The sequence below is a fragment of the Quercus lobata genome, chromosome 3 (genome assembly GCF_001633185.2).
Source record: "Quercus lobata isolate SW786 chromosome 3, ValleyOak3.0 Primary Assembly, whole genome shotgun sequence".
NCBI lineage: Eukaryota > Viridiplantae > Streptophyta > Magnoliopsida > Fagales > Fagaceae > Quercus > Quercus lobata.
In genome coordinates, this window is record NC_044906.1 from 17,197,553 (window position 1) to 17,212,836 (window position 15,284).

General features: G+C 33.1%; 1 protein-coding gene across 1 annotated transcript; it reads left to right on the plus strand.

Moving 5' to 3' along the window:
- The first annotated feature begins 5,309 nt into the window (after window positions 1-5,309).
- LOC115980453 (cation/H(+) antiporter 20-like) lies at window positions 5,310-14,890 on the plus strand. Its single transcript, XM_031102702.1, has 4 exons — window positions 5,310-5,489; window positions 5,759-6,775; window positions 13,509-14,402; window positions 14,519-14,890. The coding sequence occupies exons 1-4, from the start codon at window positions 5,310-5,312 to the stop codon at window positions 14,888-14,890; spliced, it is 2,463 nt and encodes an 820-aa protein (XP_030958562.1).
- The last annotated feature ends 394 nt before the right edge of the window (window positions 14,891-15,284 follow it).

The window sequence follows — 15,284 nt, forward strand, 5'->3', positions numbered from 1 at the left end:
AACACATAGAGATACGCTACCATTTCATTCGAGATTTGGTAGAAGAAAGAGTTGTGTGTCTTGAATTCATACACACAGACAATTAAAAGGCAGACATCTTCACCAAGCCTCTCGATGGTCCACAGTTTGAATCCCTCTGTAAGACCATTGGTGTTGGTACAATTCCTTGAATCTCTTGTGTGATATGTGCTTCACTTATTTATATTGTGTTATTTTGTTTGTTGGGACACACACTACTTTGTTGGCTATTTGTATAGCATGATTATGTTGGTTGTTAATTGCTTTGTCTGTTTTTGTTATTTTTACATTGTTGCTTTTGATCAATCTTTTCCTTCTTATGTGTCAAAAATCCAAAAACCACATAAAAAGTAGAAAATCAAAAATTTGATCGACATTATTGAGTTTTGTCTCAAAATTTGTTTTGCCTTGTACCTTTGTGCTAATGGCTTTGTGCATTTACAAGCGTAGCTTGTTCCTTTACACTCTTATCACTGTGGAAGAAATCTTGAAATCTATGTGACTGTTGTAAATAGATCTTCAAACTTGTCATGAATGATTAGTGAATGGTTATGTTGATCTTGAGACATGCATAGACTTGTGCCTATATATCTTCCCACTCTTTATTTTTGTTTTTGCTAAAAAGAGTTCACCAAATGTAAATCTCCAAATGAAAAGAGATTTTGAGCTGCATAAGTCTGTCGCACATACTAGTGTTGCCCTGTTTTGGCGACTCAGTCGCGGGTAAGTCAAGTTGCATGCCATAGTCGCGAGCTTTCGGGTCAGTTTTGGCGACTTATTCGCGAGTGGAAGGTCTAGTCGCGATGGGTACACAGAGATTTTCGCGGCTCAGCTCATGACTCTCTCGCAAGTGAGAATTCCAGTCGCGAAAAACACTTAACAATTTTTCAAAACTTTTGGCTCAACGTGTTTTGGCAAGTGAAACTGGCAACTGTCTGGCGACTTACCTCAGTCGCAAAAATCGCGTGGTTTGCAAAAGGAAGCTCATTTTCAACACTGTTCTCAAAAAGGATCTTAATTTGCCTTTCTTACATCCTGTGACTGTTCATTTTCTGGTCTCACTTTCAATATTTCAACAACACCGTGGTAAACTCCAAAATCTTCCACTATTTTATCACCATTTTTCTCAATTCTTAAGGAAAGGTATGGGTTTTGTCCTCTACTCTTTATTTTTCACATTTATTGCCATTTTCCTCATGGATTTTATGCTCTCTATGATATTTGTATATCTCTTGACTGTGTTTGGATATTTGATTGTTTGGTGTCTTCATTGTGTGATTTTCGATGGTTATTCTTTAATCTCTCCTATATTGTGACAACATTGGGTCATTATTGTCTCTCATTGTCATTTTCTGGACATTCCCATATAGTTATTAGGGTTTTCTTCATCATCCATATTTTGAAACTAACCCACTACTAATAATGTCTCTTGGATTGTGTTCTTTTTTTTTCCTCTATTGCATGATGCAGACTGGAAATGTCTCCATTCAAGAAAGCAGCTGTGAAAGGAGATAGTTCCAACGGAAAGGAACCTGTCATTGATGTCGATGACTACTCACCTCAAACAAAAATGGACTCGTTCTTCATCAGGAGTGTTCGATCCCAACAAGTTCAAATCCTAAGCTGCCTTTCAGACTTATGAGAATTATTTCCGAAATGCTACACCATTACTGGAAAAACCTGTTGACCAATCGTCACTTCATGACACTGACATTCCAAAATGGTTTACCCATAAGGATTGGAATTATCTTCTCTCCGATCTGGATGAAGCTTATGAGAATTTGGTAAAGGAATTTTATGCCAATGCAATTGTGGAAGGAGAAGAACTCAAGTGTTGGGTTAGGAGAAAGAGTTTTTCAGTCTCTCCTGCATTTTTGGCAGAGATCCTTCACATCAACCGGCCAATGCTTAAACACTCACCGGTTTATGATGATTTATGTCCAGATGAGGAACTCCTTAAGGATGGTTTTGGACAAGACTTGGAGTTCTCATCTAATGGAAACTCAGTTAGTGTTTCCTCTCTTCCTCTGAAACTGAGAGTGCTTACAATAGTGATGTTTCACAACTTGTACCCCCTATCCAGCACTGGGTATATGAACCTCGGACGTACCTTGTTTCTTCATGACCTAATCTCTGATGTAGAGATTGACATCTGTGCTCATATCTTTCATGTTCTGCGCAAAACGGTTCTATGAACTGAGTCCCGAATATGTGTTCCTTTTTGCTGTCTCATTTCAAGGATCTTGAAGCTCAAAGGAATTTACCCAACAGCAGATGAATCTCCTTGCCAAAAATCGAGTCCAATCAACATGCGTACATTCAACTCAAGAATTGGTCATAGTCGGAAGAGAGTCAAACCGGAAACTTCCACTTCTCACAGTGGTTCGCATTTTAGCACTCTCTCCCTTGATGAAAAACTCGACAACATTGTGACATTTATCCACGAGTTGAGTACTAAGATGTCCGGACTCACATCTACTCTACACCATCACAGCACTTAGTGGGATATGAAGTTTACCTCCCTACAAACTCAATTGGATCAGATTTAGAGGAAGCTAGAAGAGGATATGTAGCTATTACATGACAAAAAGGGGGAGATGATATCATAAGGGGAATACAATGAAAGGGAGAGTGATAGCTTGATCTGAGGGGGAGAAAATTACTTAAGGGGGAGTTTTCAGCTAGCGGTTTCAATATTTTACTTTAAGTTGTTTTTCTGTTTTTTTTTTTTTGTGTTTGTACCCATGTTGCTTCTGTAAGCTTTTAGGGTTTGTTTTCTTTATCTGTAGGCTTTATGGTCTGTACCATGCTTTATGCAGCCTTTTATACTTTGTTAAATCAATACTTTTAACTAAATGTTATGCATTTTCTTGTTAAGTACTGTCACTCTTGTGCCCTTGTAGGATTGTTCCTAGATGCATATACTTAGTGTATTGTGCATTGGTTGAGTGTTGAGCATGCAAGTGACTTGCATTGAGCTTGTTAGCTTGTTTGTTCAAGTGTTCATTCCAAGTGTGAATGAGCATTGTGGTCACTACCTTGTAGTGATTGTTTGGTTGATCAGGCCATGGTTTGTTTCTTAACTCCATCTTTGCTTGATCACATATTGTCTGCTTCATATGCATTTCATACTTTTCTGCATACAATGATCATGGTGTATTGTCGTGTTTCAGGAGTTTCATATTCATATGATTCAAGAGCTTCACAGTTTCTAGAGTTAGGTGTGAATGAGTTTTGCTCAACTGTTCCTAAGTCACATGTTAAGTCTAGAGTCTGTTTTAGGGTTTTGTCACAGAATAGCCAAAGGGGGAGATTGTAAGGTTGAATTTAATCAACCATCTTGTTGACTTTATTCCGTGCCAAATTTGCTTATATTTTAGCATTTAGTAACCCTGTATTTAGGTGGGATTGTTGTAAGGGTAGTGAGTGAGATAAAGTGTTGAAATGCTCAAGAGTGTGCAAGAAAACAGAGACTCGCGATTGGATCTCATGGGTGACTCGCGGTTTCAAGCCGCTAGAAGCAGCACACGTGCCAAGCATGCCAGAAGTTGAAGCGTCATGCTAGCTGAAGCACTATAGGACAAAATAGGACAACTAGCCGTTCTGTTATCTCGTGGCTGGATCACGCAACTTAGTTAAGCCGCGAGCCAGCCCTGTTTTGAAAAACCTAACTCTTCACATTCCATTCTCACCCCAGTATAAATACCCCTTATACCCACAAAAGAATGAGAGCTTCTAGAGAGAATTTTGTGAGAGAAACCCTAGAGTTATACAAGATTGATTCATCCACAATCTTCATATAAGAGACTCTTCAAATTCCTCAACTCTCTTCCTCTCCATTGTTAAACCCTTGAGAGGTCTTTTTATTAAAACCTTTTCTCACCATATCCATTACTGTGAGAGGGCTGTTTGGTGGTCTGGGAAGTAGTTAGGAAGGAACCAATCTACATTGGTTGATGTTATGGTCAAGTAGCGGAATCCGGGTAGCTAGAAAAGAAATAGGTTCGGCGCAACCTCGTTGGAGCAAGAAGCTTGGAGAGTTTAGGTACACTGGGTAGATTAGGCTTGGAAGGTCTATTACTGTTCATGTATCCCAACTATATTTTCTAGTGGATTACTTACCGCTTGGAGGGCGGCGGAGAGGTTTTATGCCGAGAGCTTCGGTTTCCTCTTTGATAACACATCGTGTGTTGTCCTTGTGTTTGCATTTTCTTTCCCTTAATCTTTGCCTTTTATTTTCTACTGTGGATGTGATTTTAATTAGCTTAAATTGTTTACCAATTCTGTTCATAGCTTTTGTTCATTTTCCGCACACTAGTTGTTTGTCATAAAGCTTGAATCGGTTATTTTGTAATTGAGGGTCTAAACGTTCAAGGGTGTTTTATACACTATTTGAACTTTCAGAAGATGACTCTAATCATTGAATACCTCAACCTATATGCCCTACAATAACAATCATAATTCATATATACATATATATATATATATATATATATTTATATTTATATTGTACTAGCAATGTAAATTTTAAAGACTAAATAAATATGTACAATGCTGCACACATTTGTTTAATCTACAATATAAATTAAGAATTTCCCTTTTATTTTATTTGAGAATGAGATTCGAATCACGAAATACCTCAACCATTATGCCCTACAGTATCAACCATTATGCCCTACAGTATCAAGGCAATGCCCACAGCCATAATTGGATGCCTGACTTTTACGTCCATGGATAATTTCAATAGCCACCTATCAGTTTTTAACAATTTTTTAGTTACTCACTACCAGTTTCTGGGACTTCACTCTCTAGTGGGCAACATTTTTTTTTTTTTTTTAATTTCACAACAATTTCATCGTTTATCACGTAAAATAGTAGATGGGTTAGTCATGTCAGTTTCTTCTTAGGGTAATTTGACACTATATTCTGCTTTGCACCACAGGTTTTCTTTTTCTTTTCTTCTCTTTTTTTTTAATTTTTTTTTTTACCCTCAAAGAGATCATGTTTTATCCATCCACAATAATTAATCTCATGAGTGCCTATTGCATCCCACTCAGAAGATCAATGCCCATATAAATGACAAACTATCGTGTTATATATATCATATATCTAATGGTCCACCAACTATGTATCGTCATGATTCCATTTCTCCCCGGCCCATATAAATTCATATACAGTTAATGCCTCCTCCAATCCTCTATAAAACCCTAGACATCTCACACTTGTCTTTCACCAAAATTGTTGACAAGAGCCCCCCTTCAACAAGTATCTAATTGTTTCATTTAGCAACCATGCATTCAAACTCAACCACCATTAAAACTTCTTCGGACGGAGTTTGGCAAGGTGATAGTCCTTTAAACTATGCCTTCCCATTGTTAATAGTCCAAACCACCTTAGTCATCTTTGTCAGTCGCTTCCTTGCCTTTCTCCTCAAACCTCTCCGCCAACCCAAAGTCATTGCCGAAATCATAGTATGTTTTTAAATAAAGATTTCCTTTTTCCATTTCATGCATGTAACAATTTTTCAAGAATTTTTCTATAGATACAAATTTTGCCGTACATTTTGACACAGCTTGCATATTGCATTACATCAATTGCACATGAAAGCTACTAGTGGTACTTGTGAAAATTATAATTTGATCATTTGTACTTGATATGTACACAAGTGTGCAAAAATGTGCGTCTATAGACTCTTTAATTTTCCAGAGTTCATTTCTAATGAGTTTGCTATTGGTTTCAGGGGGGAATTTTGCTTGGTCCCTCCGCACTAGGACGCAACAAGCAATTCGTCCACCTAGTTTTCCCTTCATGGAGCACTCCAATACTGGAATCCGTAGCAAGTATTGGCCTCCTCTTCTTTCTCTTCCTTGTGGGTCTTGAACTCGATTTAAGCTCCATTCGCCGCAGTGGCAAGCGAGCTTTCACAATAGCACTTGCCGGAATTTCCCTTCCATTCCTCTTCGGAGCTGGAATCACATTCCTCCTCCGCAAAGCCATCCACGGCGAAGACGTAGTCGGTTACGGCCAACTCCTTATGTTCATTGGTGTAGCTCTTTCCATCACAGCCTTCCCAGTCCTAGCCCGCATATTGGCAGAACTCAAACTATTAACAACTCAAGTAGGCGAAACTGCCATGGCTGCTGCAGCCTTCAACGATGTAGCTGCATGGATTTTACTTGCCCCAACGGTGGCAATATCTGGAAGTGGAGGACACAAGAGTCCCTTTGTATTCATTTGGATTCTCATCTCCATTTTTGCCTTTGTTGCTTTCATGTTGTTTCTAATCCGACCAATCATGAACTGGGTCGCGAGAAAGTGTTCCTCGGAGCATGATTTTGTTAACGAGGCCTATATATGTTTGACCTTAGTTGGGGTAATGGTATCTGGGTTTATGACTGACCTTATTGGTATACATGCAATTTTTGGTGCATTTGTTTTTGGATTAACGATTCCAAAAGGTGGTGATTTTGCTGGGAGAGTGACAAAGAGGATTGAGGATTTTGTGTCGGGTTTGCTTCTTCCACTTTACTTTGCTTCCAGTGGGTTGAAGACAGATGTGGCTAAAATATATGGGGCTGAGGCTTGGGGGCTTTTGGTGCTTGTGATATCCACAGCTTGTGCGGGAAAGATTTTGGGAACATTTCTGGTGGCCATGCTCTGCATGATTCCTGTCAGGGATTCCTTGGCGCTAGGTGTGCTCATGAATACTAAGGGCTTGGTGGAGCTTATTGTTCTCAACATTGGCAAGGAGAAAAAGGTTAGCTAAGTATATATCTATATTGAGTCATACTTATTACACATTAATGCATACACCTTTACACATACACTATAAAGCAATTAAAATCATGTCATGATTTTAATTGTTTTTTTCGGTGTAAAGGACAAATTTTTGCTTTTATATATATATATATATATATATATATTCACATATCTTATATTCTTATGTAGACATACAGGGTACAACTAATCCTATATAAACATATAAGTTACAACAACTAATTAGTACCTAAAGTCTGCACATAATCCTATGTCGCACAACTTAATTAAGAATCATGTGTAAATTAATGAAAAATTAAATTTAATTAAAATTAAATAGAAAATAAAAGTAAAGTAATCTTTTACTCTATTTTTTTTATAAATAAAATAACCTTTTACTTTAAGTTATATAATGAATGCGTATTGTGTAAAAATAAGTTTTTATATAAAACAAAAATCATATATAAGTTCAAAATTAATTGAATGGAATATGGTAGATAACTATGCAACTAATATAAAAATGAGCTACCTAAAAAAATATAAAGGGAGTTTGCATAATTAAAGCGCATATTTAAATGAAAAACCTTCAATATATTCAATAATTAAAAAAATTTATTGAAAGCATATTTAAATAGTAACCTCAATGTAATAGTTAAGAATTATGAACATTCCAAATTGCAAAAAATTAAAAAATAAAAGTAGATAAACTTACATAAGAATTGAATTTTTGTTTTTGAAAGTGAGGGAGGAAGCACCGAATTTCACCCTGTCAAAACCAAATGTGTAAATATAAACTTCAAGAAATTTTTTTGAGAAAAACTCAATACTAAGAAGGAGAAAAAAAAGGGACCAAAAAAAAATGAATAATAATAAAATAAAAAAAGTGGGAATTCATTTTTTGAATAAAAGAAGGACTGAATTTGAGAGGGAAAAAAAAAAGGAATAACCCTAAAAAATGATAGATACTTGGATTCAAAATATTAATATAAAAAATTATGAATCTGGCCTTATTATTTATTGTCATGCCAATTGGGTCTCAACTACAAATTTTACTCCTAACTTGTAATGAAACTTTTGGTTTTAGTTAGAATTAGTTGAATTATATTTCTATATCTTTTAAAACTAAGCGGAGTTTATTTTCAAGAAAATTTTATTTAAAAATAATCTCGGGTTTATCCAAAAAAAAGTTCTATGGGGATAATTTTTTCAAGATAGTTAAAAAAAAAAAAAAAAAAGTTCTCTAGGGTTTATATATCCATAAAATCTCTTAGCCGTGTGAATATATCTCCTGCCATTAAAAAAAATAAAATCAATTCCAATTAAACTCTTTGTCTTAAACTCAAATTCTTAAAAATTAAACTTCCCACCATGTCGAAGTAAAAGAAATGTTGATGTCAACATTAAGCTTTTGTGTCTATCCAAAAATAAATGGAGGAAAAGTTGATGAGAAAAATTAAATTTTTGTATCTATCCAAAGATTGGTAGATGAAAAGTTGATAAGAAAAATATATTTGTAATAAAATTAAAATTCTAATTAACTTAAAAATTATAAGAGGAGAAAATAAATACGGAAAAATTATATCTAAAAAAAATTCTGCAATTTGGTGCAACCACTTGGCACAACCACAACTTATAAGCTCAACTTTTATTATATAGTATATGATATAGTATATAGTATAATTAGTGCCTAAAGTCTGCACATAATCCTATATTTTTCAATTCAATGACCTAGTTTAACATAATATTTGCATTATATTTGAAAGTTTGAACTCCTCACTCCCAACTCCAAGGATATATATATATATATATATATATATATATAAAAGGAAAAATGAGGAAAAACTGAGAGGCGGTTTTCTTGCCTATCAATATTTTTATACATATGCAAAATTTAATAATATAAACGAGAAATACAATTTATATTATTAAATTTTGCATATGAAGATATACAAAGTGTTCAACTCCATTTTTAAGTATTGAATAAAGAGAAATGTTAACAAGCACTTTGCGGTGCTTGTTAATATTTCTCATTATGGGTCTCACTTAAAAAAATAAAAAATTGTCAAAAAAAACTATCAAAAAAGATAATAAAAAAAAACTGCCAAAAAAATGGTTGTGCCTGTTAACACAATCCTTGAATAAATATATGCAAATCTAACAACTGTCTCTTGATTATAAGAGTTGAAGATGTACCTTATAAAGATCAGATTCTCATACATGCAAAAATATCTATAAACAAGGGACCATTTATAAAGTCCAAAAAAATATATACCTCAACCTTTTATTTTTATTTTTGGATGAGTTATTTTTTACCGGAAAAAAGAAGAGCAAGATGAGAATAACTCAACCAATATTCCCTGAGGTAATGTCCATGACTATTTTTTTTTATTTTTTTTGGGCTAAATGATAAAGGAAGTCCTCGGAATAAACTTATCAATCTCACACCACTTGATGACAATGAATAAATATCACGTGTACCATCAAACCACAACCCTACGATAGTGCCCACGACCGTAATTGGATGGCTGACTTTTACGTCCTTGTATAATTTCATACCCACCATATCAGTTTTTAACAATTTATTAGCTAATCACACTACCAATTGTTACCGCAACTTGACTCTCTATAGTGGGCAACTTGTTTTTTATGTCACCTCAATTTCATTTTTTATAGTCAATGGAGAATCACGGAATGATGATTGTTCCGAAAGTCTAATAAAAAATAAATACTTTCTAAAAAAAAAATAAATAATAAATAAGTATTTTGGGTCACGGTCGGTTTCTTTTAGGGTAATTTGACACTATGTCACGGTCAGTTTCTTTTAGGGTGACACTATGTCACGGTCAGTTTCTTTTAGGGTTTAGGGTAATTTGACACTATGTCACGGTCAGTTTCTTTTAGGGTAATTTGACACTATACTAGTATACTGGACTTCGAATGTTATGCATATTATGCTTTGACACTATGCTAATATGTCTAACCCATCCAGAATGATGAATCTCATGAATTTTTTAAGACTCATCGTATGTGCTTTCTCAGTGGTGGGCCTTGCCATTATCCCATAAAAAAGGGCTCTTATTTGTCGAGATTTCCTCCATTTGTATTTTTATATTCATATGTTGTCACTTCCTCTTCCCTCCAAGATGGATAGTATCCTCCCCAGTCCCCACTTCCCAAAAGATTTCCTGCATATTCATATTATGATGTCTTTTCTATTCTCTCCAAGAAAGATAGCATTATCTCCTCTTAAAAAATTTGGGAGTTTTTATCGTCTTTTGCTCCCAAAAAAAAAATATATATATATATATTTATATATATATATTACTAAGAGCAGCTGACTTCTCTATATTTTTGTATTGTTTAGACAGTGTGACATTTATTTTTTACTTACCTATTTTTTAAATACATCTTCCAACAAATTTTCTATCATTTCTCTATCTCATATAAATATTATTTCTTCATTCATTATTTATTCATTTTTTAACACATATTCGCATACCTCCGTCCCTACTCCTTTCTTTGCTAATTTTTTATTTAGATTTATTCTTTTGCTAATGTACAGTAACCCATCAAATTTAATGAGCTATTGGTCATAAGCCAATAAAAAATATTATGATTTAGAGAATCCATTAGAGACCATTTTTTGGATCTCATTCTCTATTATAGAGATTATTTTACTTTTACCTAAACTATTGGAGATGCTTTAATAATCCCCAATTCAATTAATATACTCTCTGTGCTTCAGTATCATGTTTTATAATTAACAACTTTTTTTTTTCTATTTTCTGTATAACTTTGCCATATAAATGTAATTTTTTCCGTAAGCGTAGAAGTATAGAACATGTTTATCAGAAAGAAGTACATAGCAAGTTGAAAATTTAAATTCTGTTTTTCATATCCCTTAGCTTTTGTCCCAAGTGGCAAATATCTCTGCTAAAATGGTTTGATTATACGAAGAAGACTGGTGACTACTATAACAAATAGGTAGGTTCAACTTAAACCAACACCACAACACCAGATGGATAGGCAGAAATGGATGCCTATATGTAATAACTAATCGCTAACTCGTGCAATGTACAGAAAAACTATTGACTCTGAAAAAAATAATAATAAAAATAAAAATAAAAAATCCAACAATGGGTAAATAGACATTTTGCTAGTTAGTATTTTTTTAAAAAAAAATATATATATATATATATATATAAATTCTATACTTTTTCATAGTTTAGAAGTGTTGTCTAACATTGAACGTTATTGATTTGCAAGTGCATAGTCACCGAAACCTACAAAATAATTTATAGTTCTTAAATTAATAAAGCAAAACTCTCAATAGTTATATACACACACACTCTCAAAACTAATATAAACTACAAATATATAAACAAAGATCATGATATGAGGAAAACACGCCAAGTTTCAAATTTGAGTAGCTATATAACTTTCTCATAGTAATAACAATATAAATAATTCAAAACATGGAACAATATCAAAATTATAATACCTAATTCCATTATCTTTTATGTTGAATCCAAAAAAATAATTAATTGAAATTAATCCAAACAAATAATTAATCAACCAAAATTCATAACTTTTAATAAGAAAACCAAAAACCACATGAACCTAAATAAAATGCATTTAAGGTGAAAAATTAAGATTAACTTACTGTGACGCAAATACTAAAAATCTCAAGACTTAAAATTTCAAAATTTATAGAATCCCTAAATTCTATTTAGAAACCAAACCAAATTCAAAAAAATTTTATATATAACATATCAAATAAAAATTTATCATTCCCTAAGTTGGAAGACATAGGTTGCATCTTTAATTTTTCTCCAAAAAAATAGAGATGTTTTATTTGCCATGTATAATATAAAAAAATAATTAATAGAAATCTCAACCCAAAAACCACACGATTTTCAACGTGAGTCTTTTTTTTTTTTTCTTCAACGTTAGCCCTTCTTTTTTTTTTTTGTCCTATCATAATTTTTGTTTTTATATAGATTATCAATGTTTGAGTTTGAATCTAAGTTGGACTTGTTAAAGAGATAGAGTTTTACTCATTGTTAAGTTTTGATTAAATAAAAATAATTTTATTTAAAAAAAAAAGAAGATAATGATGAGTTTGAGTTTTTAAGTTGGATTTATTAGAAAAATAGAGTTTCACTCATTGTTAAGTTTGAATTAAAAAATAATTATTTTATTTTATTTTTTTGAAGAGAGAATAATTATTTTATTTAAATATTGTGTTGATGTGAAAAATTGTGAAAGTTTCAGATGTTTTTTTTATATATATATATAAGAGCATTATGCTCGTGCGATGCACGGCTTAATCAAAATTCATAATAAATAGTTTTTTTTTGTTAATTTATTTAAAATTAGAAAATAAAAATAAATAAATATTTTACTTTTAATTTATATAATAAATTCATATTGTGTGAAACTAAGGTATTATTAAATGTGTGTGTGTGTATATATATATAAGTAATAACTTATTAAAAGAGTGCAATAAATATGTTTGTTTTCAGAATGCATAAGATGATTTATTCTTTTTTTTCATATATTATTTTTTGTCAATATCATAAAACAAAATTTGTATGCTTTTCTTCAAACTTTCTTGGATTTGAATTTGTTATTTATTTTTTTGCCAAATTTTTCATTATGTAAAATATATTCTTTTGGGTTACTTTATCCCTTTTTTTTTTTTTTTTGACGTTATATAAATTAGATTTTTAAAATTAAGTTTACATTAATGTTAATACATATTAGCTATTATTTGATACTTTATCCACCAAAAAAAAAAAAAATACAACAATTAATGCTTAATTAGGCTAAAAGTAAAATTGTTACTTTATAAAAAAAATGATACAATAGTTATTATTACTTTATCCAAATAAATCGATAAGAACAAATAGAATTAGAGTCTTATTTAAACTTAAACTTATTTGTTAAATGAATTAGATGAAGAATTTGAATTGTAATCAAATTAAAATTAAATAAGAATTAGATGGATTAGATGAAGAATTTGTATTGTAATCGAATTAAAATTTTTATCAACTTAGAAATTATAGGAGAAGCAAAATTATATATATATTTTTTTAAATCTAAAAAATTTTCTACAATTAAAGATGCATTAGAACGTGTAATGTAGTAATTAAAAAAAAAAAAATTTGTTGTTGTTTTTATAATACACTACACATAAAAAAATAAGGATTAGATGAAGAATTTGAATTGTAATCAAATTAAGATTAAATAAGGATTACATGGATTATATGAAGAATTTGGATTGTAATTAAATTAAGATTTTTATCAACTTAGAGATTATAGAAGAAGAAAAATTATATAAATATATATATATATTAATTTAAATTTTTTTTTTAAATTCTGCAATTTGGTGAAGTCACTAGACGCAACCACAGCGTCTAAACCCAATTTTTATTATATAGTATATTATATGATTTAATATGATATGATATATATATATATAGATAATAATTTTTATTAAAAAAAAATTGGTCTATTATCATTAGAATTTATAATTTTTTTAAACCCAAAAAAAAAAAAATCTATCTATCAAGAACTATTCAAGTACAAAACCTTATCAATTGATGATTGCAGGGTTCATAAGCAACCAACCAATCAAAAAACCTTTTTTTCTCCTTATAATGTTTTTCAATGTTTTTATCTTTTGCCAATAACATACTTTTGGTGTGTTAAATCTTATAATTGCTCCACAGGTTCTAAATGACGAGATTTTTGCTATATTAGTCCTCATGGCACTATTTACCACATTCGTGACAACTCCAACAGTCTTGGCAATATACAAACCCTTGCGTGGAATTTATTCTCAAACTAATCGCCGACTCCAGCGACAATTGCCTCTCACAGAGAACTCCCAAGATGAGCTTCGAGTCCTTGCTTGTGTCCATGGACCTGAGAATGTTCCCTCACTCATCAATCTCGTGGAGTCAATTCGTAACCCAAAAAGATCCCCACTCAAACTCTATGTCATGCACCTTGTTGAACTGACTGATCGCTCATCCTCCATCATGATGGTTCAGCGTGCTAGAAGGAATGGTTTTCCCTTCATAAGCCGCTTCTGCAGAGGTGCAAGTGCAACACCAGACCAAATTACTGCCGCCTTTGAGGCCTACGGCCAAGTCAACCGCGTCAATATCCGTCACTCAATAGCCATCTCGGCATTGTCCACGATGCAAGAGGACATTTGCCACATAGCACAGGAGAAAAGGGTGGCGATGATCGTATTGCCTTTCCACAAACATTGGAGAGGAGAGGGTGAAGAGGCTATGGAGAACGTAAACAATGGCTGGAGAATGGTCAATCAGAGTGTGCTAAAGAGGGCACCATGCTCAGTGGCAGTGTTTGTGGACCGTGGATTCGGTGGTGGGTTAAAGCAGGAGGCAGAACACAGTTCTCCAACACTGAGAAGAGTTTGCATTTTGTTCTTTGGCGGATCTGACGATCGCGAGGCTCTAGAGTTGGGAGGAAGGATGACAGAACATCCAGCAGTTAGTCTAACCATTCTGAGGTTTCTGGAAAAAGCTAAGGACGAGAGTATGAAGCAGAGTCATAGCAGCTCAACTGTTCCAATAAACGATGAGAGAGAGAAGGTGACCTTTTGTTCCTTGTGATATCTTAATTTTAAAGTTTTCTTAACTTTATTGAGGGCTCCAGTGTAGCAAACTTAAAAGTTCTTTTTTTTTTTTTTTTCCAATGCTTGGACCAGGAGGTAGATGAGACTACAATGGCCATATGGAGGTGTAATCAATCAGTCAAGTTCGAAGAAAAGGTTGTGGACAACATCACAGAAGAGGTGTTAAAATTAGGCCAGAGTAGGGAGTATGAGTTGGTTATTGTGGGAAAGGGACAATTCTCATCGAGCATGGGGGCAGAGTTGCCAGCCAATCAGATCGAGCATGCTGAGTTGGGGCTCATTGGAAACATTTTAGCTTCATCGGACTCTGGCATAGTGCCCTCAGTCCTGGTCATACAGCAGGATAAACAATATGCAGATGAGACTGCTACTTCAAGGATGGTCCAGGACAAGCATGTAACAACAACTGATGCTTCAATCACTAATAATGAACCGTCTGTGTGATCAAAAAGAATACGGACGCTCTAAATGTGGTTCTTGTAAAAAAATAAAATAAATAAAATAAATAAAATAAAAAATATGCTCATGGTTCTGTGTGATTTGAAAGAATAAGGACACCTGAGTGAAGTTCTTTGTAAATAAATTCCAAGCCTACGTGAACTGATTCAGACTCCAAATGGAAGGGAAAATACAGGAATTGGAGACTGGCACATTTGGGGGCAAGAATTGAGAAAGCGAACTTGATGGAAGGAGCACCAAAGTCAAAAGAGCGCTTCTTTTTTTTTCTTTTCTTTTTTTTTTAATTTGGAAGCATGCGCTGATGGTAAATGCATGCTTAGCTGAAACTGTTGACTTGTTTTTCAAAGCAAGCTTGATGTGTGGCAATCTTGCAGCTTGA